Source organism: Pygocentrus nattereri, chromosome 27 (genome assembly GCF_015220715.1).
Source record: "Pygocentrus nattereri isolate fPygNat1 chromosome 27, fPygNat1.pri, whole genome shotgun sequence".
In the NCBI taxonomy this organism is placed as follows: Eukaryota; Metazoa; Chordata; class Actinopteri; order Characiformes; family Serrasalmidae; genus Pygocentrus; species Pygocentrus nattereri.
The window spans coordinates 10,790,154-10,812,793 of NC_051237.1; the positions used below are offsets into that span (position 1 = coordinate 10,790,154).

A 22,640-nucleotide genomic window follows, 5' to 3' on the forward strand; every position below is an offset into this window, starting at 1 on the left:
GCTGAGATTGCCCGGAAGAGGTTACAGAGCCGAAGGAGAAGAAGGGAGGCTAGGCTGAATGGATGATGGGCGGTGTTGTTTGCTGTTACAGTTCAGTATTACTACCAGCAGCACTGACACATTTGCGTTAACGTAGGAAAACGTTTCACTTACAGTGACTTTTAGGAGCACAGAGTTACGCTCGGCAGCAAACAAGCACGACTCGCTCCGAGCGCTAGGTTAGCGTTAGCTGCCTGAGCTAAGAGTAATAACAGACTGTCGCCTGTCGTCCAGAGAAAAGATGCCGTTGGGTTTAAAGCCGTGCTGTGCTGTCTGCAAGACCAACTCGTCGTCTATGTGGAAGAAGGGAAACCAGGGGGAAATTCTCTGTAACAACTGCACGTCTAAAAGCAGCATCACCGGAGGCTCGGGGCTGTCGGCCTCGTCCGCCGCTCAGCAGAATAATGGCGGGGGGAAGCAGGTTTGATTGGACTTGTGATTCCAGAAATATCAGGCTTTGTAATAGAAGTAGGGCATCACTTTCTCTTCCTTCGCTGAATTAGTTGGAAACCTGTACACTTTAAAACCCCGTTTCAGAAGAGTTCACTGAATTTAAGTAAACGGAATGTAAAGCAGATTATTATTCTGCCTTCTTACTGTTAAAGGTTCAGCGACTCAGTTTTAGGACAGCCAGGTTACATTTTTAAGTTGACCCAATAATTTTTTGACAGTGTATGTATTCGTAAGTGTATGTAAGTGGGAAATGAGAAATTTGATACATGCTCGCGAAATCTAGGCTGATGACAGGCTGTCTGAATGACATACTGTATCCATGTTATTAACGTACACGTTCTCCCATTACTCAGTTATCAGTTACTGACAGTGAATCCTTCTGCTCGTTTCTGCATTATGCCCCTCCTGCTCTCTCTCTCACACACGCATACACACACACACACACACACACACACACATTCTAAGCCGCTTCTTCCTCCTACTTTCATGTTGTAATTTAAATAAAAGTATCAAAATAGAGTATTTACAGCATTCAGTAATAGTTTAAAGTATAAAACAGTTGAAAGTTTGAAATGGTTTATATGTATGTGAGTGAGTGTTTCTGTTTAAAAAAATCAACATACAATAAGTTATTATCTAGTTATTGCTAATGCCCAATTTGCTGTTGAAAGTAAGTGTGTGTGTGTGTGTGTGTGTGTGTGTGTGTGTGTGTACTTATTCTTATATATAATGTATTGCTGCTCTTCTAGTCTAAGCAAGAGATCCACAGGCGGTCAGCACGCCTAAGAAGCACCAAATACAAGGCCCCTGCATCCGAGAAGAAAGTCTCGACCAAAGGAAAAGGGAGACGACACATTTTTAAACTAAAAAATGTAAGTGCTTTCCACAGAGGTACTTATACTCTTATTGTTGTCAAGCCTTTCAAGTTTAGACGGAGTAAGTGATAATGCATTTTCCCCTCTTCAGCCTATCAAAGCTCCAGAGTCTGTGTCCACAATCATCACTTCAGAGTCAATCTTCTACAAGGTTCGATTATTTTCTAATTCACATTTCAAATATAATTTCAAACAGATATTGCTTTCCCTAACTTCTTCCTTCTTCTCCATCAGGGTGTTTATTATCAAATAGGAGATGTCATAAAAGTAATAGATGAAGAGGATGGTAAACCTTATTTTGCACAGATCCGTGGTTTTGTTCAAGACCAGTACTGCGAAAAGAGTGCTGCATTAACCTGGCTGATCCCTACCCAGTCCAGTCTAAGGGATCAGTTTGATCCTGGCACATACATAGTTGGTAAGTGATTATTCATATTCAAACAAATGCAGACATCCTTAAATATGAAAGACTAACAGAGTTGCTTTAACTGCCCAGGTCCAGAGGAGGATTTGCCAAGGAAAATGGAATACCTTGAATTTGTCTGCCATGCTCCATCAGAGTATTTCAAGTCAAGAAGTTGTCCGTTTCCAACAATACCTATTCGTCCGGAGAAAGGCTATATGTGGACCCATATTGGACCCACACCTGCTGTTACAATCAAAGAAACAGTTAGCTGCAATTAAGTACAAGCATCTTTAACAGTTTATAATATTATAAACAGAGACTAAGAGTTAAGTATTGAATTGAGGAAAAGAGCGGTTCTCTCCCAGTCAGTCTTTTTTCACTTAATTTAATGGTAGCCTTATTTTAAAGGCTTCTCCATGATCCCATTCTGTGCTGGTAAAGACTAGCATGTGTCTGGCATACATGGCAGTCTGCCACTATATTTTGGAGCTATTGACTGTGTAGCATGTTGAAGTACCTCAGCATCGTCAGAGAAGAATGTGAAGTGCTATACTTTAACACACGACAAAACAAACGTCAAGTTGGTTGGTATGGAGCTCAGTGACTGTGAAGAGTGGAATCCTGTTGACTTTGCCGAGGAGCAAGGTCAGTTGTGTTGCAGAAGACATCATCCTTGTCAAAGCATGGCACAATTTAGAACAACAACAGCATCTATTTGCTGGGTGTCTAAATGGACATTTACATTTGTAAATATTGTAATGTATGTAAATCTTTCTTTAGAAAATAAAGATTCACATTAGTTTCTCTGGGATTATCATTAGTGAATGGTCTGAAAATTATATTTCTCCCTTCAAAATGCTAATCCCTCAAGAACCTGCTTCTATCACTTTAGGCATTTGCAGTACAGACATAGCGTAAAAGTGTACAAAGTTATTTCACTGGCATAACAGAAGATTAGATATGAGCCTAAAAGGAAAATGCTCCTAGTTGTCTTGTACCGTGGCTAGGCTGTTTCTTTTTGTGTGTCCAGTTCCAGATGAAGAGTGATCTGCAGATGTTGACACTGACATTTGCCTGACAGTATTCCACACCATGCCACACTTAAGATTTTATGGCCCTAAGTGCGAAAAAAAAAATGCATCCAATATGAAAATTACTTTCAATGAATAAAAAATTACAATTGCTATTGTTATATCGCAAGTTGGCGCTTTCAAGGCATCGTGTTACAGGTGGTCAAGGAGCTGTTTGAAAACAGTTACCACTGATGAGAAGCAACACTTTTATACTGTTGATGGAAGCTAATTAATGAGGTATGTTAAAAAAACTGGATCTTTGTATCATAGGTATAAAGTTACTAAAGAACCCTTGAAAAACAATCTTTGAAGATGTTGCTGGATGTCCACTTCTAGGAAGAGCTGACACAGTACTCATTCATCTCTATTTATAGCCAGTCTGTCTAAGTGTAGACTGATAAATCAGTTTTTTGACTCTCATTTTATTGACCGGTTTGCTCACTTCTGACTGGTTACTTTTGTTGAAGTCATTTGCCTATGAGGTTCACATACTTTTTCCAACACACTGTAAATGGTTGAATGGTGTATTTAATAAGGATTAATGAAGATTTGCTATAGAACCAGAGTGATTAGCCCCTTAACCATGTAATAAGTCCCCCATGCATGTAGTTACGCCACAGCCCCAAAAAAGTGCAAAATGGAGCCTGAAATTGAGAACTTCAGAGCAAACTGTATAGCTACAATATGTGGCTTGTTTTAGCATAATCACTATAAAGTACACCTGTAAGCTGCTGCATACTCTGCTTTCATGTTGGGGCCCAGCAATAGCTTTGACATCTTCTACATTCTTCAAGGTAATGAGGGTGGACAGCATGTCTCCTGTCTGGCCACTGGCCATCTTATTGCTGAAGCGGTTTTGCTGCAGGGTGGTAACCAGCTGGTTTCACATTATCACATCTTTATCCTGCTTGTCATTGACAGACAGGCTGTGGGCTTTCCCAACAACTCTGGATGTACCCATTTATAATCAGAGTTGTGCTTCATTCTACAGTCCAGGTGTAACTTCTTATAACCTTCTTACAGTCTCTTTTGAAAGACTGAGCATGATTTTGGGTATCTGATCTTCTGTCACAACATTGGTTTAAAATTAGATCTGATAGAGCATCATTCTATGTGTTAATATGAATATAACAACAAAACAAACGTCATACAAATATACATTTTGGAGTAGTTTTATTCTAGACACAGTGGGAAAAGCAGTACCTTTCAGAAAATACTAGAGCTACACTAACAAAACTACAGATCTACCAAAGATACTGAACACATTGTGCTTAAACACATTAGAGTGAAATTTAAATACCTGATAGAAGACACTTCCAAGCCCCAACATTTCTGAGTGGAAATACATGTGGTGTTGACTTCTCTTTTACGCTACGTCACTGGGAGAGTCTGACCATGAATTTGGTTACGAACCTGATTAAATATTGACTGCTTTGAAAGACCACCCTTATAAAAGGTTTATGAATGGTTTGAAATTAGTTTTCCAATAGTTATTAGTTGGTCATAAACACCACACAATCAGTAATAAGCTGTTGCAACACAAATAAAAAGCCGCAACCTGTTGTTTGCCTAATACAGAACCTACATTCTTTTAAACATACTATTAAACTGAAGATCTTACCGTTACTCATCTTCTTTTGTCTTTTCCATCAGTCAGTATTAAACCTGTTAGCTTCATCAGGTGTTCATATTTCTCAGATATAACAAGTCACTTTGCCTTTTGTATGAATGTTAATGATCTTTATGGTATTTATCACCTTAACCAATAATGTTTAACATCTGTTTGTCCTCCCATCCATCCATCCATCCGCCCACGCATCCTCTATTCCAGTGGTTCTTAGTCCTGCTCCTGGGGTACCACTACCCTGTTATTGTGTTCTCCCTGCTCACCCAGTTCACCTCAGGAAGGGCTTGTTTCTTAACTCATCAGGTGTGTTGGGAGCAGCTGTTTCTATAACTTGTACAGGTAAGTGTTACACCATGACCAGGGCTGAGAACCACTACTGCCCTATTCAACAAAGCAACCGTCATGTTTAACTAATTGTAAGCAATGATGTGAAAACATATCTCACAGCAGGAATACATATGTACATCCAAATGTGTTTGAGTTAGTTGTACCTCATCGTGTCGGTTGTTTGTTTTTTTTCCACTACTAAACGCAGCGGTTATGATGAAAAGACAGCGCTACGCTTGTGGTAGTTGGCGAGACAGTATTTCGGATTGTATCAGCATATCAGTCTCCCAGTCTTCTGCGGAAAGAAGATCAGGTTTGTATCAGTAAAGTCTTATTAAAATTGCCCGAGGAGAAGAGGTAATAAACATCCTAATGGGCTTCTGTTGCTCTGGTGGAAGGGTGAGAGCTCTGGAAGCGTTTTTCCCACCTGTCTTCACACAAATCACGCCCCATGCACTGGACACTAGTGGAGCCCCACCTCCTGAGCTAGGATTGGCTAATAAAACCCCCTTGAGCGTTCTGATTGGCTACCAATAATCTTCTCCCTACGCTAGGAGGGGAGAATACTATACTATCCAGCTTTCTGCGCTATGATTGGCTGATAATGTTCTGCCTTCCTGTGCTAAGACTGGCCCGTAATGTCGGGATTTTGTAGTCTCCCGCACCTCTGCGCTAGGATTGGTTAGTGATTTCTCTCGTTCTGCGCTGGGATTGGCTTGTAGCGTCTCTTACTGCACTGGGATTGGCTAATGTTTCGGCGGCCGGCGAGCGAATACGAAGCGCTAGCCAATCCTGGCGTAGGAGGCGGGGCGTGTCGGAATACGGGAGGAGAAAAAATAAAGCGCTCTCGCAACCTTCGGCTCGCGTTTCTTCCTCAAAGATAACGCCAAGACGAGCATTCCCGCAGAGGATATCCAAAACACTTCAGTCTCCGATATTACTGGACCATATGGATAAACTAAACAGGAGTATGGCCTATTCAGCCCTCCTCTGCCAGTCAAGGCTCAGAGGGTCTCTCAGTTTTTCCTAAGAGGATAATTAAGTAATTGAAATTTTTGAGCACGGGGCAACATGGGGACGTTACAGTCGAAACATGGTAAGAGTTTCTGTTTGTGTTTTGAAAACGCTCGCTTCACTGCAGATCCCAAATACATACATACGGCTTGGTGATGTGAAATGACTTTGAATATTCCTCACATTAAAGCTTTCCCCCACTTTTCAGCGTGTAAACGCAGGGAGAGTCCAGAGGGTAAGTGAAACACGACTGCAGTCACTTTCACTGACTTAGTTTGTGGGTTTTATATCCTGTTGATGAGGTGAATATTTCTGTTTTATTAAGGTGGCTCGTTTGCAACGAGCCCTTTTATCTTCCACAGGGAGTCGGACGCAGTCAGAGACAAGCAGGTAGGACCTGTCCCTCCTCCATTCAGTCATGTGATACATTTTGTGTGTTATTTTATTATACTAAACAGTAAAGACCTTACTTTTTAACAGATGTCTCTGCAGTACTGCTCGTGTACTGAGTCTATTTGTTGAGGAAAGTTGTAAGACTCATTGTGCTTCAATGTTTATTACAACTTTTCCCAACTTCTTTAACCATCACAGTTTGTGCTGAGTATCTCAGGACACTGGAGCTCCTTCATTTTGCTTACATATGCAAAATGTCTGTAGTGCAATTTGGATGTCATGGTGTAGTGATGGGACGAAGCCGGTGCAGGGATTCACACTTAAAATGGATCCTCAGAGTACCTTTAGGTTTTCTTGGTGTTTATTGCATTTAAAAGGCATAAACTGCAAAATCTAACTCCAGTGCACTCTGCATCTCCACTAAATCACAATGTCTCTTACCCACAAGCTCATTTTCTTACTCTCCTCCACAAACTGTTCACTGGTGCTGGGAACGTGATACGTCTAAGGTCCAAGGTAGAAATTAGCCAATTTTTTCATGTTTACCACTCTTATCGCTGAACTCTGGGTGCCTTTGAGTATTCTGTTAAAAGTTGACTGAATCTATCAGCATGGTATGGGGCTTGCACTCATGTTGGGCACTGCAGCAAGTGATTGGGTGGTCTTGCAGCCATTTGTGTTCAGATTAGGCTTCCAAGTCATTTCCTTTTGTGCGAGACCTTTCATCAGTCTTTCATGTAAGTATTCTCATTTTTAACTGCTGGTTTGTAGACCAGGAATGCTGTGTGAAGCTCAAAACGTTTCCACTAATGGGTCAGATGCTTTTTTTTCAGCACAGTTTTTGGGAAGGACTCACTCTCTCACTCTCTGTCACTCTTACTCATTCTCTCTCTCTCTCTCTCTCTCTCTCTCATTCTCATTTTCTCTCTCTCTCTCTTATATTCTGTCTCTCCCATAGTCTCTCTCTTTCATATTCTCATTCTCTCTCTCTCATTCTCATTTTCTCTCTCTCTCTCATTCTCATTCTCATTTTCTCTCTCTCTCTCATTCTCATTCTCATTTTCTCTCTCTCTCTCATTCTCATTTTCTCTCTCTCTCTCATTCTCATTCTCATTTTCTCTCTCTCTCTCATTCTCATTCTCATTTTCTCTCTCTCTCTCATTCTCATTCTCATTTTCTCTCTCTCTCTCATTCTCATTTTCTCTCTCTCTCTCATTCTCATTCTCATTTTCTCTCTCTCTCTCATTCTCATTTTCTCTCTCTCTCTCATTCTCATTCTCATTTTCTCTCTCTCTCTCATTCTCATTTTCTCTCTCTCTCTCATTCTCATTCTCATTTTCTCTCTCTCTCTCATTCTCATTTTCTCTCTCTCTCTCATTCTCATTCTCATTTTCTCTCTCTCTCTCATTCTCATTTTTTCTCTCTCTCATTCTCTCTCATATTCTCTCATATTCTCCCTCTCTCTCATTCTCTCTCTCTTATTCTCTCTCTCTCTCTCCCCCTCCTCTCTCATATTCTCTCTCTCTCTCTCATATTCTCTCTCTCTCGCACTCATATTGTCTCTCTCTCTCTCATATTGTCTCTCTCTCTCCCCCTCCTCTCTCATATTCTCTCTCTCTCTCTTTCTCATATTCTCTCATTCTCTCTCTCTCTCTCTCTCTCTCTCCCTCCTCTCTCATATTCTCTCTCCCCTCTATCTCTCTCTCTCTCTCTCCGTCTCCCTCCTCTCTCATATTCTCTCTCTCTCTCTCTCTCTCTCTCATATTCTCTCTCTCTCGCACTCATATTGTCTCTCTCTCTCATATTGTCTCTCTCTCTCCCCCTCCTCTCTCATATTCTCTCTCTCTCTCTCTCTCTCTCTTTCTCATATTCTCTCATTCTCTCTCTCTCTCTCCCTCCTCTCTCATATTCTCTCTCCCCCTCTATCTCTCTCTCTCTTTCTGTCTCCCTCCTCTCTCATATTCTCTCTCTCTCTCTCTCTCTCTCTCTCTCTCTCTCTCTCTCTCTCTCTCTCTCTCAATAGAGCCTGGAACCTTCATCACAGTGTGAAATGCATATGGCTGGCAGCCAGAAGAGCAGGGTCTTTGAGCTCAGCCCCACCGCACATCTGGTACTGGTTTTGAAAACAGAGAGGGGCTGTCCTGGGAAAATGGGGGGAAGTGGTTGGGAGAGGAAGAAGGAGGTGTAGTTAGTGGGAGGAGTGGCATGACGAAGGGTTGTGGGAGATTACTTACGAAATGGAGATGGGTGGACTGGGGGAAATGGGATGAGAGGCCTAGGGTTAGAGATGATTCCTCATGTCTCAGCTCATCTCATCAAGCATCTTTTTAGTTGTTTTGCTCTTGTGGGTATACATGGGTTTAGGCACCCATTCAGTAACCAGAGGACAGGAATAGAATTGAAAAGAATAGAATAGCACAAATCATGCTTAATAACGCTTTGCCTACATTCTTAAATAAAGGACGCTTGGAATAACGACAGGGAGGATCCACTTTTGGTTTTCTAAAGAACCTCTCAATGGATGGTTGTTTTAGGAACTGTTTTTGTGAATGAGATGCAAGTGTGACAAATCTTTTAAGGTTAAAGAACCTCCATGTTGGTTAGTGTAAAGGTTCTATACCATTTAAAGGATTGCCCACTGGGGGGTTTCTGTACATTCTTTCAGTCCTGTGGAAACTTTGTCTTTTCTGAAATCCTGTAAAGCTGCTTTGTAACAACATCCGTTGTAAAAAGCGCTATACAAATAAATTTGATTTGATTTGATTTGATTAAAAAGTAGAACAGGACAGAAGTTGATTTGAAGAGTTATTGAGGGCTGAATATTGCTTTTGTTCATCTAAACTAAAATTTAAATTTTGGCTTTGCACTGTTGCATAAGTATTTGTTTGGGTTGAATAAAATCAGTTTACTTTTGTGTTACCACATAAAAAGGTCAATATTATGGAAACCCACATTTCCATCAGTTTCTTTAAATGAGAGTTGAATATACTAGTAAACATTACTAGTATATACAAGTTTCAAAGCATACATTTTACTCTCCAGTCAATGCAGGTCATATTTGGAAACTATGCTGCAAAAACTGCCTCTTGTGAATTCATGTTTCTGTGATGTCATGAAAACCAACAACTTTACATGTATCCACCTATTTTAGCTTAGCAATTTAGCTCCACCTATGCATACTGAAGTTATAAGGAGTGTTTCAGCCCAGACTGCTTTTTGATTGGGGCGCAGTATAGAACTCATTTATATATTTCAGTCTTAAAGGCACTGTGACAGAACAGCATGCTTAATTGAAAGGGATACCGAGAGGTTAGAAAATGGTTGCACAAATTGAATTATCACACTTTCTGGAATATAAAATCACATACATGTCATAAGTGGACAAGACAAATGTAGGTTATGGGCCCTTTACATAATTTTTTCCCAGGTTGAACTGATGAGCCACATCCAAGCAAAAAAACAATTGGTGACCTTTATTTTTAGAGTATAAACAATACCCAACTTAACAAAGTAGTACAGGAACTGCTTCCTCTTCCTAGTGTAGCAGGAATTATAATTATGGAGGAAGATGTGAGAAAACAAGACTGGACCAGATGAGTGGTGTATTATGGAATGCATTCTTCCATCTCTTGTCTAATTCTATCCAAAATTTCTGCCCAATTAAGAATGAGCAACAATTTTGTGTCTTTAAAGCAGACACAAAAGCTGCTTTGAACTGTAATTTTATATATGCAAGTTATGATTACATGATACATGATGTCATGATTAAATACATACACTATATGGACAAAAGTATTGGGACACCTACACACCTATAGGAGCTTTTATGACCTCTTGTTCTAAATCCATGGGCATTAATATGGAATTGGTCTCCCCTTTGCAGCTGAAATAGATTCCACTCTTCTGGGAAGCTGTCTACAAGATTTTGAAGTGTGTCTGAGGGAATTTTGCCCATTCATCCAGAAGAGCATTTGTGAGGTCAGACACTGATGTTAGACAAGAGGGCCTGGCTCACAGTATCCGTTCTAGTTCATCCCAAAGCTTTTTGATGGGGTTGAGGTCAGGACTTTGTGTGGGCCAGTCAAGTTCTTCCACACCAAACTCACCCAGCCATGCCTTTATAGACCTTGCACTCGGCCTCAGTCATGCTGGAACAGTCATGCCTTCCCCAAACTGTCCCCACAACGCTAGAACAATTCAATTGTCCAAAATGTCTTCGTCTGCTGAAGCATTAAGATTTCCCTTAGGGGTCCTAGGCTCTGAAAAACAACCACATAATTGGCACAATGTAGTCAAGCAGGTAATTTTCTCCTGGTATTTACCAAACCCAGACTTGTCCATCAGATTGCCAGATAGAGTAGCATGCTTTGTCACTTCATGTTATGTTTACGATGCTCCAGAGGTCAGGGGTGACATGCTTCACACCGCTCCGTCCATGGTATTCTGCTTGGTGATGTATGTCTGCATGCTGCTGCTCATTCATGGAAACCCATGCCATGAAGTTCCCGGTGCACAATTTTTGGACTGATGTTAATGCCAGAGGAGGTTTGGAACATGGTCTGCTACCATGTGGCTGAGTTGCTGTGGTTCCTAAACACTTCCACTTGTCAATATTACCACTCACAGTTGATTGGGGAATATTTAGTAAGGAAGAAAACTGACTTGCTTCAATTATAATCTCATTATAGTATCACGCTCTTTAGAACAGCCCATTCTTTCACAAATGTTTGTAAAGGCAGATTGCATGGCTAGATACTTGATTTTATACATCTGTGGCAATTGGACTGAAAGAAACACCCCTTTTGTCCAAATAATGTAGCTCTAGATGATGTGATATTTATGATGTAACATATCTGTAGATTTGATAGTTTAATAAGAAATTGGTCAGTTAAAGCCCCATTCTATGTAAAGTGATTTCAGGCCAGTTTTTATTACTGCAACAACAGAGGCCTTCGAATAGCAATGACAACAGAGCAAGACTGCACCCATTCAACTGAGCAATAAATTAACTCTGACCAACAACCACAATCATGCTGAAGTTTCCACTATTTCCTCTTAGTGTTTCATTCTCAAAGCCATCATATTCAAGAATCAGTTCAGTCCAGTGCTGGGTTTGTTACAGTGAATTTCAAATTTAAGCTCATAGCTCTTAGCAACATGACAGCTGAGAAGCTGGCATTAATTACCTAAACCTTCAGATTTTTAAATGAAAGCCTCGTGTTTTGTGCATACAGCATAATTTCTTGCAAATGTTGGTCTAATGATCTTCATGTCTTCTGGAGTTGAGACGAGTAGGGATGGCTAGTGTGTGCTCTGGCTCTAATTATAACACTGCCCTTTTGTGTCAGCATCCTGCAGTTTGGATCATAAAGCCTGGGACACTTAAAAGGGCCTGGCCACCAGGCTCAAAGCGTCCACTGTTTGCTTGGAGAGGCTGGAAGAATCCCCTCTTTCACCCTTTTTCCGCTCTGAGCCTCACTTCAAAGGCCAGGGGAAGGGGGAGCGTGTGCCGCGGTCTCTCAGCCATGACTCTGTCTGGTTGGGAGAGAGCCTGGAGGTGACCGTAACGTGTTTACTCAAACGGTTCAAAAAATAAGCAACAGGTTTGAAGCACTGTTACCCATGAGTAGCACATGCTTACTGTACAGCTTGAGCCACAAGGAAAGACACACCTGGGTTATAACTTTACTCCAACAAACCTCAGATTCTTTTTTTAACAATACCAGTGGAATTTGTTAGGAATTTGGTCACATTGTTTATGTAGTGAATCTGTTTATTAATACCCTTCTAAAACATTATTTGCATAGCAGTTAAAACTGTGTGTGGCTAGTGAACAGAAAAACAACAACAAACTTAGTAATATCTCCAGAAGGGAGTTTACCACAAGAGTTTTTGTGAGATAAACAGTCTTTAGATTGTATTATGGAGTGTGGAGAGATTTGTTTCTTGGCCAAATTGAAAAAAAGGAAAAGCCCGATTTGTTGCTTTATGGAACATTTTAATACAACCACAGATCAAAGATTAAAGATTAGTGTCGAAGTCCATATTTTCAGCAGGTTTGCAGTACTCTGAAGCCACCCATCAACGCTTCCATAAAGTAACCTGACTCATACTGAAGTGCCGACACTCACTAAATGCATTAACAAAGGTTCCATTCATCAGGAAACCTGTTTGCTTTGACAGACCTGGAGAATGCTGGCATAAAATATAACGCTATGCTTAGGCTTAATATGCGGTAAACTACAAAGAGTCGGGAATGCTTTCACTTTGTTTGCATTTGATGCTGTTTAAGCAGTTTGTTCTAATCAAATTCTATCATTTTGATGAAGGCAATGAGGGAAAAGGATTAATATATGTTGGCCTTAACAGTAATTTCTGTTAATCTTCCGTGCTTGCCTGAACATGACAAATGGAGTTTTAGGTTGTGGGGGTTTTGTGCATGACCATAAATGATAAAATCAGTTGATTCCAATCTCAGCATAAGTGCAACTGCAGTAGCTCAGCCCTGACCATCCCCTAACCTGCTTTGGCTCAGTGATGATGCAATGACATGGCGGGTTTTTTTCCGTCTTCTTCTCTCTCGTCATGTAATAAGGCTCCGGTCCAGGTGTTTGGTGACAGGAAGTGAGGAGGAACAAAGCAGGCCACTGTTCCCAGGACTGTGAGTGTGTTCAGAAAGCAGTGTGGGTGGGTGGTGGAGGGGAAGCAGGGCAGGGTGGGGGGCAGCCTACCCTGCGACACCCGTCTCAGGGCAGGAAAAGGCCCCCCCTCACATTGGTAACACGAGTCCACATGAAAGGCCCTGGAGCAGGCAGAGCATGGCCAAGGCTTGGCTGTGATGATGAGAGAAATCACTGGCAGAAAGGCCAGTCAGTCATCACACTCATCTGCACCGCGGCTTTGTTCTCCTGCTTTCTGTCAGGCTTCAAATGCTCTTTACACTGATGCATTGATTGTTTTGGTGATTAATTGCTTCAACATTTGCAACAAAAGGGTGCAAAAAATATAACTGGCAGATTTTATTTACCAGTAGTGGTAAATAAAACAGTAGTAAGTGCAATAGTAAAATAGTATCTAATAACTATAAGGGCTCATTTGAGGGGGGTGCAGGGGGATGCCATTTAAAATGATAAAATTTCAGATTCTGGTGTCCAACTGTAGGCAAAATTTGACCTGGAGATTGTGGCTGGTCTTGGCAATCCTGGTGCTATAGAGAACGCTAAAATGCAACAAGAACTGTGGACAGATATAATAACAGGCATTAAACAGTGAGAAATGTTTACAAGTAATAAAATTTGAAATTGGAGGCTGTAATTATCAGGAATTATCGTAATATTCTATTAAATAAAAGGTAAAAATAACATAAAAAGGTGGCACTGCCAGCTTCATAGGCATTGCAAATAAGCTAATGTTGGTAATTGTTGTGGAGGGTTTTGTTAGAGGGAATAAAATGCTGATAAGTACTGAGTAGTCTTAAATATCTGCGTTTCATGTTGCATGTCGTACTGTGTTCTTGCGTTTGGAAGAGGGCTACTTTAGAGAGCCGTGCATTTTGTCAGAAATAACAAAATAGCTTGAAGTCTGAAAGGGGATGTGACAGACTTTGATGCTAACATGACTTTAGAGCGCATGAAAGTGGTTATAAGTCTGAGACAATTATATTAAAATGAACATAACCCTATTTTAAAAATACGGCAGTGTAATCACCATAAAGACAACATAACTGAAGGCTTTCTCCCCACAAACTGTCATAAACACTTCAACAGACATAAACAGATGTTATTCACAACCTGCAGGAGCAAGGGATGTCTTCAGCAGTTTACAAAGAAATTTACATATCTGCAGTGTGGACTAGTTGGCAGAAAAATGAAAACTTCTAATATCTCAAATTAAAAATCAAATCACATTTATTGTCACATCACATTTACACAGGTAGAAAGTGAGTGAAAATCTTAAGTGCGTAGCCCCCTTATAGAATTTAAATTGACTGTGTTTGAACTAGCCACATTTTTCCTGAATACTGGGCAGGGGAGCAAAAAAAATGATCAGGAAACTCCTAATAAAAGTTGGGTGTACAAAATGATATCAGAATCATATCAGTACAAACTATATATAAATATCAGACAGATGCTTAAATTTGGCTGGTGTTTCATGCTGATATTTGATGCTGGTTATGTTTTTAATGGATTTCTCAGGCAATGCTGGGCTACTGTGCAAAATTGTCTATTTTATTAATTTTACTTTTGCAGCCTTTTTTTTTTTAAATAAATGTTTAATTTCACTGTAATGCTAATCCAGGGAGATTTAGTGCCAATTTCTACTACATTTATGGATGTATTTATGTATAAGTATTGGTAGAAACGCACATTTGGCATTGGCTCACATTCCCATATCAGTGCATCCGTACTAACCGTGATAATTAATGATAGTAGATTGATATGTTTTATGGTCACACTTTGTCTTTCCTCTTTGTTAACCTGTCTCAGTAGGCGAGTCTCACACAGGTGAAGCCATTCCCTTTTTGTTTGGTGTCATGTAGTTCAAAGTGCAATGCTGATGCAGATCAGATGTTTCACAGGTAGATGGTACTTGGCCTTTTTAGGAAAAGTTATTTCTAATGCAGTTGTGTGTGTAGAACATCTGCTATGCACATTTGGGCCTAAATGGGAGCGCTGTGGGTGTTAATCTTTACTGGGCTGTATGCGTCTTAATGAGCGTGGTTTTATGGTGCAGGGTGATGTAAAGACTGGCAAGACTACTGCTGTGTGAACATCATGCTCTCTTTCTGTAGGAGTCCTGCTCTTATTATCCTCATATAGAGCATTTTATTATTATTTTTTTTTATTAAGTTTTGCGTTCACTTCTTTTTAAAATGGTACGTCCTAAAAAGTTAAATGAAGAATACGTTTGATTTCACTTTTTTGAATAGGAATGTCGATGTGTGGTTCAGGATGGAGTTTCTAATTAAACTGGAGAGTTTCTAAATGAATAATGATTTCCATTTTGCAAATCCTGTAATGTGCACTTTTCAGAGTAAAATGTCAAATATCACATCAGCCAAGAGGAGGTGCTATTTTACATACTAGGTAAACTGTTCAACCTACTTATTATTTATTACTTATTATTTATTATTAAGACGTATTTTAAGACTAGTGCATATTGATATCATAAATATGAAAATATTGTTTTTAAATTGTTGTTTGAGCAAAACCTCATAAGTTAATGTGAAAATGTGTTTTTCCAAGTACTTTCTGAGACTTTTGGTGGCCCATTCATTATAAAATGTGCATGAGGTGTAAACAGCAGCTGGTATTTTCAAATCATGTATTTAAAAACATCTTATTATCTTCTTCAAAAGCGTGTTGGACATACTACACCATTGTTTTCAGAATATGGAGATAGATAGCCAGAACTTTAAAAAGTGGCCAGGTTAGGCGTGCTAAATTTATTGGGGTGACAGACAAATACAGACAGATAAAAAAAACACAGAGATTAATACCTTCTATGCATATATTAGGCCCACATTATTAAAATAACATTTCATTACATTACATTATTATTTCATTAGTCATTACATTAACTTCAAATAAAAAATTCATGTAGTTCAGACACAGAGGGCATGCAGTTTGGCTGCCCTCCATACAGATGTCTAATCTAATATAAGGTAACATGGGGGAAAAATATTTGTCTGAGTGACAAACTGCTTTATTAGGATGAACCTAAATCTGACCTAAGCCATTGACAACTCAAAAAAATTCAAAAAGGAGAAAATTCAAGAAGTTAACATGACAAAACTAGTAATGTTTGTTGCACCAGTGTTGTACCATTGGATAGCCTAATTCATGTAATGTAGCATTTCTATTCTCTGCTGCACATTTTTGATTTCGTTATTTCTTTTTGATCAATATTGAGTTCCAAAACAAAAGTACAGTAGTATATGGTTGCAAAAATATATTTTAGTTCATTTAATTTTAATTTTTTTTGTCTTTATAATGTATAAAATTTGTGTTCACTGCTTCATTTGGGAAAAGTGAAAAAGACGTTAACATTTTGATGTTTTGTCTGGCCTGTTTGTGTTGTGTGAAGTAGCCTATCACAGTGAGAGACGTTGATTACTGAGTGCAGCATCATCAGACTCATAACTGATCAGTACCAGTATTGAATAGGGACTTCACAGGGTAGGACAACTTTTCCCTGGTGATTGCTTTGTTAATGATGGCTGATGGTTTCACTTTGCACACCCAGGGCAGCCAAGAGGGTGGCAATGCTTCACACTGGGGTGGCACTGGCCACCTATAGCCAGTTGCTCTGGCTGTCTCTTAATATTTTACTTGTATTTGTGGTTGTACTAGTGGCACATCCACATAATGGCATTTATGGCAGTAGTTCATGATAGGCCTACAGTGATCTTAACCGCTGATAGTGATTCTGTGAATTATAGAACTTCAGTACAGGGTCACTTTGATAATATTATTATTGTATATTATTCTTTCTTGGCACAGTGTATTGATATTATTTTTTCACAGTAATTTGGTCAAAAGTTGAATGATCAGTTTGCAGTAGACTAAGTGTCAAGAAAAATGTAAGAGTGGAACCTGCTGATCCTTTTAGGACTACATAAAATAAACTTGTTCATGTTTTTCAGTAAAAATCAGCTGTAATTTTTAAAATCATTATAATCTATGAACTGAGAACCATATTGAAATCTGCAGTTCTTAAACTTAGAATGATATAAAATGGTGTAAACAGCCTTCTGCTTGTAATTTGTTATACATTTATGGTTATAAATAACATATTCCAGTTTAGTCAGGAATCCAACAGTGACGTGTTTTCCTCAAACATAGCTCATGGAATTTGTCATGAATATAATTTTTCATGCCTTTTATTATACACACACAAACACATCAACCAGTATTTGAAGCTTCTGCCCAGAAACTCTTGATGTGGTGCTTGTGTTGAGTAAAGCACAGGTCAGACATTCTATCACGTACCTGGACCACACACTCTGTGTTGTGCAACTCAGCTTTGAGATTCATCTTTCAGCGTTGAGATGACCAAAGGGAATTTGAATCGCCTTCTGCGCCGGTTAACAGCACATGGAGCGAATTATGACAGAGATTAGTGAATATGGCGAGCTGTTTTGCGCTGTAGGCTGCTTCACTTCCTCCCACTAAAATCAACAGTGCAAAGCGTCTGGAAACAATTGTGCTTGAGACCACAGGAGTGCAAAGAATGAAGTAAAATTTTTTTTCCCCTCTGTTCATGGCGGATACATTAAGGGGGTTGATTGTAAGCTAAGAGAGGCAGAGACACATGCTGCAAGCTTTTGTACATACAGTACCACACAAAAAAACAAAGCTCATCAGATGTGTAGTTGTACCCTATTTTATTCTGTTTGTTTTACCAAAAGGGTGCAAAGAAGTGTGGAAGTCTTTGTATGTTTATTTTCTGTGTACACTGTGTTTCAGGCATATTCAAGTTTGCACAGCTTCTTTTGGAATAGACATGATGTTGGATCACACTTAAAAGAGTTGGCTGGAGCTTTGAATCTCTGACCTATACACTGACATACTATAGCTGTACAGATGTGCAGACTGCTAAAGTTCTCTCATCCAAACACCTCTGCCAGACAGACTGCTTGGTGCCAAAGACAGTTGTTTTTTCTGGATATGTCAAAGTTCTAAAGCTTTACTCGTCTCTGTTTCTCTCCTCCCCTTCTGTTCTTTCTTCAGGATGTGTGTGGTGCAGAATTAAAGGAGGACCAGTTCTTGGATCATGACTGCCCTCTGGAGGGTAAGCTGAGAAATGTTAAGGTCTTATATACACAAGTACAAAATAACGTGGACACCCCGTCTAATTATTGTTAGTTCAGTTCAACTATCATTAGGTGTTTCAGCCACACCCATTGCCAACAAGTTGTAAAATCAAGCAGATAGCCATGCAGTTTCCACAGATGAATATTGGCAGTAGAATGGGTCATACTGAAGAGCTCAGTGGGATGCCCAGCAAGCTCAGGTGGTCAGGCATCAGCATACGTTTGGCCATATAGTGTAGTTTCTGCACAGTTACGCATTGAAAAAATGCCATTTTGTGTCAGGCCAATGATGGGCTTTACTGTTTACTGAGGGGCTCCTGGGTTTTGGGCTTTTGGGATATGTCTTATATTTGGTTGGCTTTATACACTTCAGCTCTTTGACCTTGCAGTAATCCTGCCTCCAGAGAGAGCAGCTGAATATCGAAGTCACAAGCACACACTTTCATCAGAAAATGGAGATATCCCAAGAAGGAGTGCAAAAAGTGATGTAAGTGAACACCTTCAAAAGATTGATCTGCCAGTTCACTTCTCACTGTTAAATGAATTACAACAAAGCTTCACTTTCTTGTTATGTTTGTAACAGGATGTGGAATGTAATGTGCCTAGGGTGGATGAGAATCGCCAAGAGTGGGTGTTCACATTATACGACTTTGACAACAGTGGCAGAGTGACCAAAGAGGTAACAGTGATAACACAGACTATCTGCATGCATCTGGAAAGATGTGCAGTGTCTCAGACTGTGTGTGTTTATGAACAGGATATGTCTAGCCTGATGCACACAATATATGAGGTTGTGGAGGCATCAGTTAAACAGTCTGCACTGAGCAACAGCAAAACACTGCGTGTCAAACTGACCGTCACACCCTGCTCTAGTGGCAACAGGAGAGGTGAGTCTTAGCCCACAATTACTGCTCCTTTCTGTGTAATGAGCTGCATTGTGAGCTGTGAGCACAAAACAATGAATGATTAAATATTTTCCGCCAGAAAACGTGAAAGCAATTGACATGTCAGATTTGACACTTTGCAGATTTTATTGTTCTGTTTTAATCTTTCTTACTGGTCATTTTGTCTTTGTTTGTTGTATCTGAGTCTCAGCTGGCCTTCCCGAAAGAATCTTAGCACTAAGATGATTCTTAAATAGTAGAACAAACAACACACCACAAACACTTTGTAAAGTTGTTTCAATAAGATGCTAAATAAATGAATTACATTATTTTTAATTACTGACCCCTTAATGTCCTTTTAACCTACAGCAGATCGAGATACTGGAGTTTATCTGAACAAGAGGGAGCAGCTGGAGGAGAACCGGCCCACACACAGCAGGTCAGTGCATAATGTAAAGAAAAGGTCCTGACAGCATGCGACCCCAGATTGATGTTAAACAAGGGCATCTGTTTGGTCACTTATACACAGCTGGGCAGTTAACAGTCTCTTCCAAGCATGTTCAGCTGTCCAGCATTGCATGTGTGGCAGAAGAGAAAGTACATTATATTGTAGAGGAGCACTATATAGCGTATGAAAATTGCCTGTGGCAAGAAGGAAAACAGAAAAAGAAGAAAACAAAAATCAGCAGTAAGCATTTATTATTACTATTATTATTGTTGTTATTATTATTGTTATTATTATTATTATTTGGTCAGATAAACACTAATGCAATGGTTAAGATTCTTAATAATAAAATAAACAATACACAATAATTTGTGTGTTTATACTTCACCATTTCCAGACCTTTCCTCAAGGTATTTCACTATTAATTGTAGCTATCATTCAGTACCTGATTTAGCAAACCAGTAGTTGATTTTGAGTTCCACTGTTTTTTATTGAAATGTCCTGCATGGTCCTCTCTGCCATGAATTGATTAAAAAACAAAGCTATAAGGTTTTAGTCCCAAACTATCCTTATCTCAAAACTATCATAAAACAAGGCATCAGGCAGCATATTCATAACCATTTTATGTAATAACTTCCTGTGGGAGCTTTTAGAAGCAATACTTGTGACTCTTCTGGTACATTTTCTCCCCGAAAACAGAAAGATATATACATATATGTTATATATATATATATATATATATATATATATATATATATATATATATATATATATATATATATATATACACTTTATATTGACTTATATATTTACATTATATTTATACATTATATATATATATTTACATTTATATACATGTATATATATATATATATATATATACACAGTGTATACACACAAAGTGTATACACACACACACACACACACACACACACACATATATATATATATATATATATATATATATATATAAATAATATAGTATATATATTTTTTAACAACATATTGGATTGCCTACTTATTTGATGCAGTTACTAAAAACTACCTTATGTGGTATGTTTGTATGTAAATGGTAACTGTTCTTTATTTTTTCACTCTGACAGAGGACAGAGTCCAGATCCTCCGGGCAATTCAGAAAGGAAGCTTTACCGTGTGGATGAGAACACAGAGCGCAGAAACCACTATTTAGACCTGGCTGGGATCGAGAACTATACTTCCAGATTTGAAGCAGGTACCAGGGTGGACTTTGCGTCAACTCACCATCATCCAGTTTTATAGCTATTGTCTAAGAAAAAACAGCTCATTGTACCTCATTGTAAAAAAGGGAGAAATGAGAAGACATTTCCATTCAAACTTAGGTATGTGATATAATGTAGAGACTCATAGCATCTCAGAAGCTTTTGAAATGTCTTTAAGTTCTGGAGTGCTCAAGCAGACACGTTGTTGTTCCCATGATGTGACAAATTGATGAGTCATGTGACTAGACCTCCAGAATAATAATTGTGACTTAAAAGCTTTTAAAACACTTGACACGGTCAGTTATAGATTATAGGATTGCTATTTTGCAGACTACAGAAATGCAGAAATGATGAAAAGACTGCAGAAATATTTAGTTTAAGTAGGAATAAAAATATTTATGAAGATAATCATAAATTGATTGAGTGTGTGAGTGAATGTGTATGTCTGTCTGTCTGTCTGTCTGTCTGTCTGCCCTGCGATGGACTGGCGACCTGTCCAGGGTGTTTCTTGCCTTCCGCCCGATGATCGCTGGGATAGGCTTGTTCATTCCAATGCTTTATAAGTTGTCTGTAGTATATGTGAATTTTTATTTTTCATTCATCACCATCTTCTTTCAGATAACACTCAGTCTCCTGTGGAAGAGCAGTATCAGGACAGTCAGACACACGGAGTCCGCTCTACCCACCATCGGCGACTGCAACCAGACAGCTGCAGCCCAGGGAAGTCCAGCGGTCGTGGAATCTCCTTCCTCAGGTCCCTACGAAGCCGCAGCAAGTCCATGGGTGCTAGTGGGGGCACTGGTAAACCCAGCAGGCTGCACGGCCATCATCCTGTTAGCTGGTGCAGCCCCCCTCAGCCACAGCAGCAGCAGCCTCTGCAGTACAGCCACAGTAAGCGTGTCCGTGCCAGGCCCAAAGATGGTCTGTCGCCTTCCATGGCTCACACCAGCCTGGACTGGGACCTTCAGCCTGGTACAGGTGCTACTCCTGCAGGGTTTGTCCCAGTGGCTCAGAGGCATGAACACCATCACCTCCATGAACATCATCATCACCACCATCACCACCACTACTACTCATCATGACTGCATTCTTTCTTAAAGAGAGAGTTAAATGAACTAAGGGATGGTTTTGAGGCTGATCTATCAGCTTCTCTATGTAAAGGAAGACAAGTATTTCTACCTATGTGAAGGAATGATCTTTTGTGAACTGATCTAAAAACCTATGCCACAGTTGGTGCTTTACATGTATTAATGCATTATTAATTCCCATTAATAGCCTGCTAATACAATACAACTCAGTTTTCTGTTTCCTAAATTCCAATAGGTTCTGACAAAACACTTAATATGGAGTTTTACTGCCACCATGTGTTTGTAAATGGAGTTGTTCAAAACGTTGTACTGGTGTAGTGAACGTAATATCATAGATCATTATGAAAAGTTTAAAATGAAAAATGTTTGTCAGACTCTTTTTTTTTTTTTTTTGGAAGCCCAAAAGACTGATAATATTTTCCTCAGGATTTTCTATAGAAATAACCACTCATTTTATACTATATATATATATATGTCTCATGTATATTGAAGATTCTGTGTATTTGTGCATTAAAACGATAGAACAATATTTATAACTTTGATTGGTGTTTGTGGAAATTCACTTGCAAAGATATTTTTACCAGAAATGTTTTTGTGAATTTGAAAACCTTTTTTGTTTTTTACTTTGGATACTAATGTCCAAAAACAAATACAACTATGGGTAGTGCACTTATTGTAGTGTATAGTAATATGTTGAAAATACTGTACTAACTGTCGCATGAAAAAATATGCATGAAAAAGGAAATACATTACAAATATAGTGGCTGTAAAATAGCTGTTTGAAGGTCCTGCTGTTGAACCTGTCTGAATTGAGACCCTCTAATTAAAAAGACAAGGTACAACACTGCTTTAACCACCTATGTGTAACAAGTCATGCCCCTGTATTTCCTATTGCAAAGCTCATCTTTTCGTCAGGGAACGTATTGATCTTCAAAAGTCTTGAGCAGGCAGTGAAATTATATC

The 22,640-nt window shown here is 39.3% G+C and overlaps 2 protein-coding genes across 5 annotated transcripts; both read left to right on the top strand.

Moving 5' to 3' along the window:
• Positions 1–19: 19 nt before the first annotated feature.
• Positions 20–2,590, top strand: gatad1 (GATA zinc finger domain containing 1). Its single transcript, XM_017693039.2, has 5 exons — positions 20–460; positions 1,242–1,364; positions 1,459–1,518; positions 1,602–1,785; positions 1,864–2,590. The coding sequence occupies exons 1-5, from the start codon at positions 281–283 to the stop codon at positions 2,049–2,051; spliced, it is 735 nt and encodes a 244-aa protein (XP_017548528.1). The 5' UTR covers positions 20–280; the 3' UTR covers positions 2,052–2,590.
• A 3,078-nt stretch (positions 2,591–5,668) lies between these two features.
• LOC108426757 (protein naked cuticle homolog 2-like) lies at positions 5,669–22,206 on the top strand. Of its 4 annotated transcripts, none has more exons than XM_017696480.2 (11): positions 5,669–5,896; positions 6,023–6,049; positions 6,140–6,204; positions 8,231–8,317; positions 17,940–18,000; positions 18,412–18,509; positions 18,606–18,701; positions 18,780–18,909; positions 19,276–19,345; positions 20,455–20,582; positions 21,208–22,206. In XM_017696480.2, exons 1-11 carry the CDS (start codon positions 5,872–5,874, stop codon positions 21,669–21,671), a joined length of 1,251 nt encoding a protein of 416 aa, XP_017551969.1. In that variant the 5' UTR covers positions 5,669–5,871; the 3' UTR covers positions 21,672–22,206. The 4 variants fall into 4 exon arrangements, with proteins under 4 accessions (XP_017551969.1, XP_017551976.1, XP_017551983.1 ...); XM_017696487.2 differs by having other exon boundaries at positions 18,427–18,509; XM_017696494.2 differs by lacking the exon at positions 8,231–8,317.
• The last annotated feature ends 434 nt before the right edge of the window (positions 22,207–22,640 follow it).

What these genes read in the sequence shown, in the direction of transcription:
- gatad1 (XM_017693039.2), top strand. Translation starts at nt 281, where the DNA reads ATGCCGTTGGGTTTAAAGCCGTGCTGTGCTGTCTGCAAGACCAACTCG. An exon ending in ATAATGGCGGGGGGAAGCAG is followed by an intron (nt 461 to 1,241) that starts GTTTGATTGGAC and finishes CTGCTCTTCTAG; the next exon opens with TCTAAGCAAGAGATCCACAG. An exon ending in CAGAGTCAATCTTCTACAAG is followed by an intron (nt 1,519 to 1,601) that starts GTTCGATTATTT and finishes CTTCTCCATCAG; the next exon opens with GGTGTTTATTATCAAATAGG.
- LOC108426757 (XM_017696480.2), top strand. Translation starts at nt 5,872, where the DNA reads ATGGGGACGTTACAGTCGAAACATG. An exon ending in GACGTTACAGTCGAAACATG is followed by an intron (nt 5,897 to 6,022) that starts GTAAGAGTTTCT and finishes CCCACTTTTCAG; the next exon opens with CGTGTAAACGCAGGGAGAGT. An exon ending in TCATGACTGCCCTCTGGAGG is followed by an intron (nt 18,001 to 18,411) that starts GTAAGCTGAGAA and finishes TTGACCTTGCAG; the next exon opens with TAATCCTGCCTCCAGAGAGA.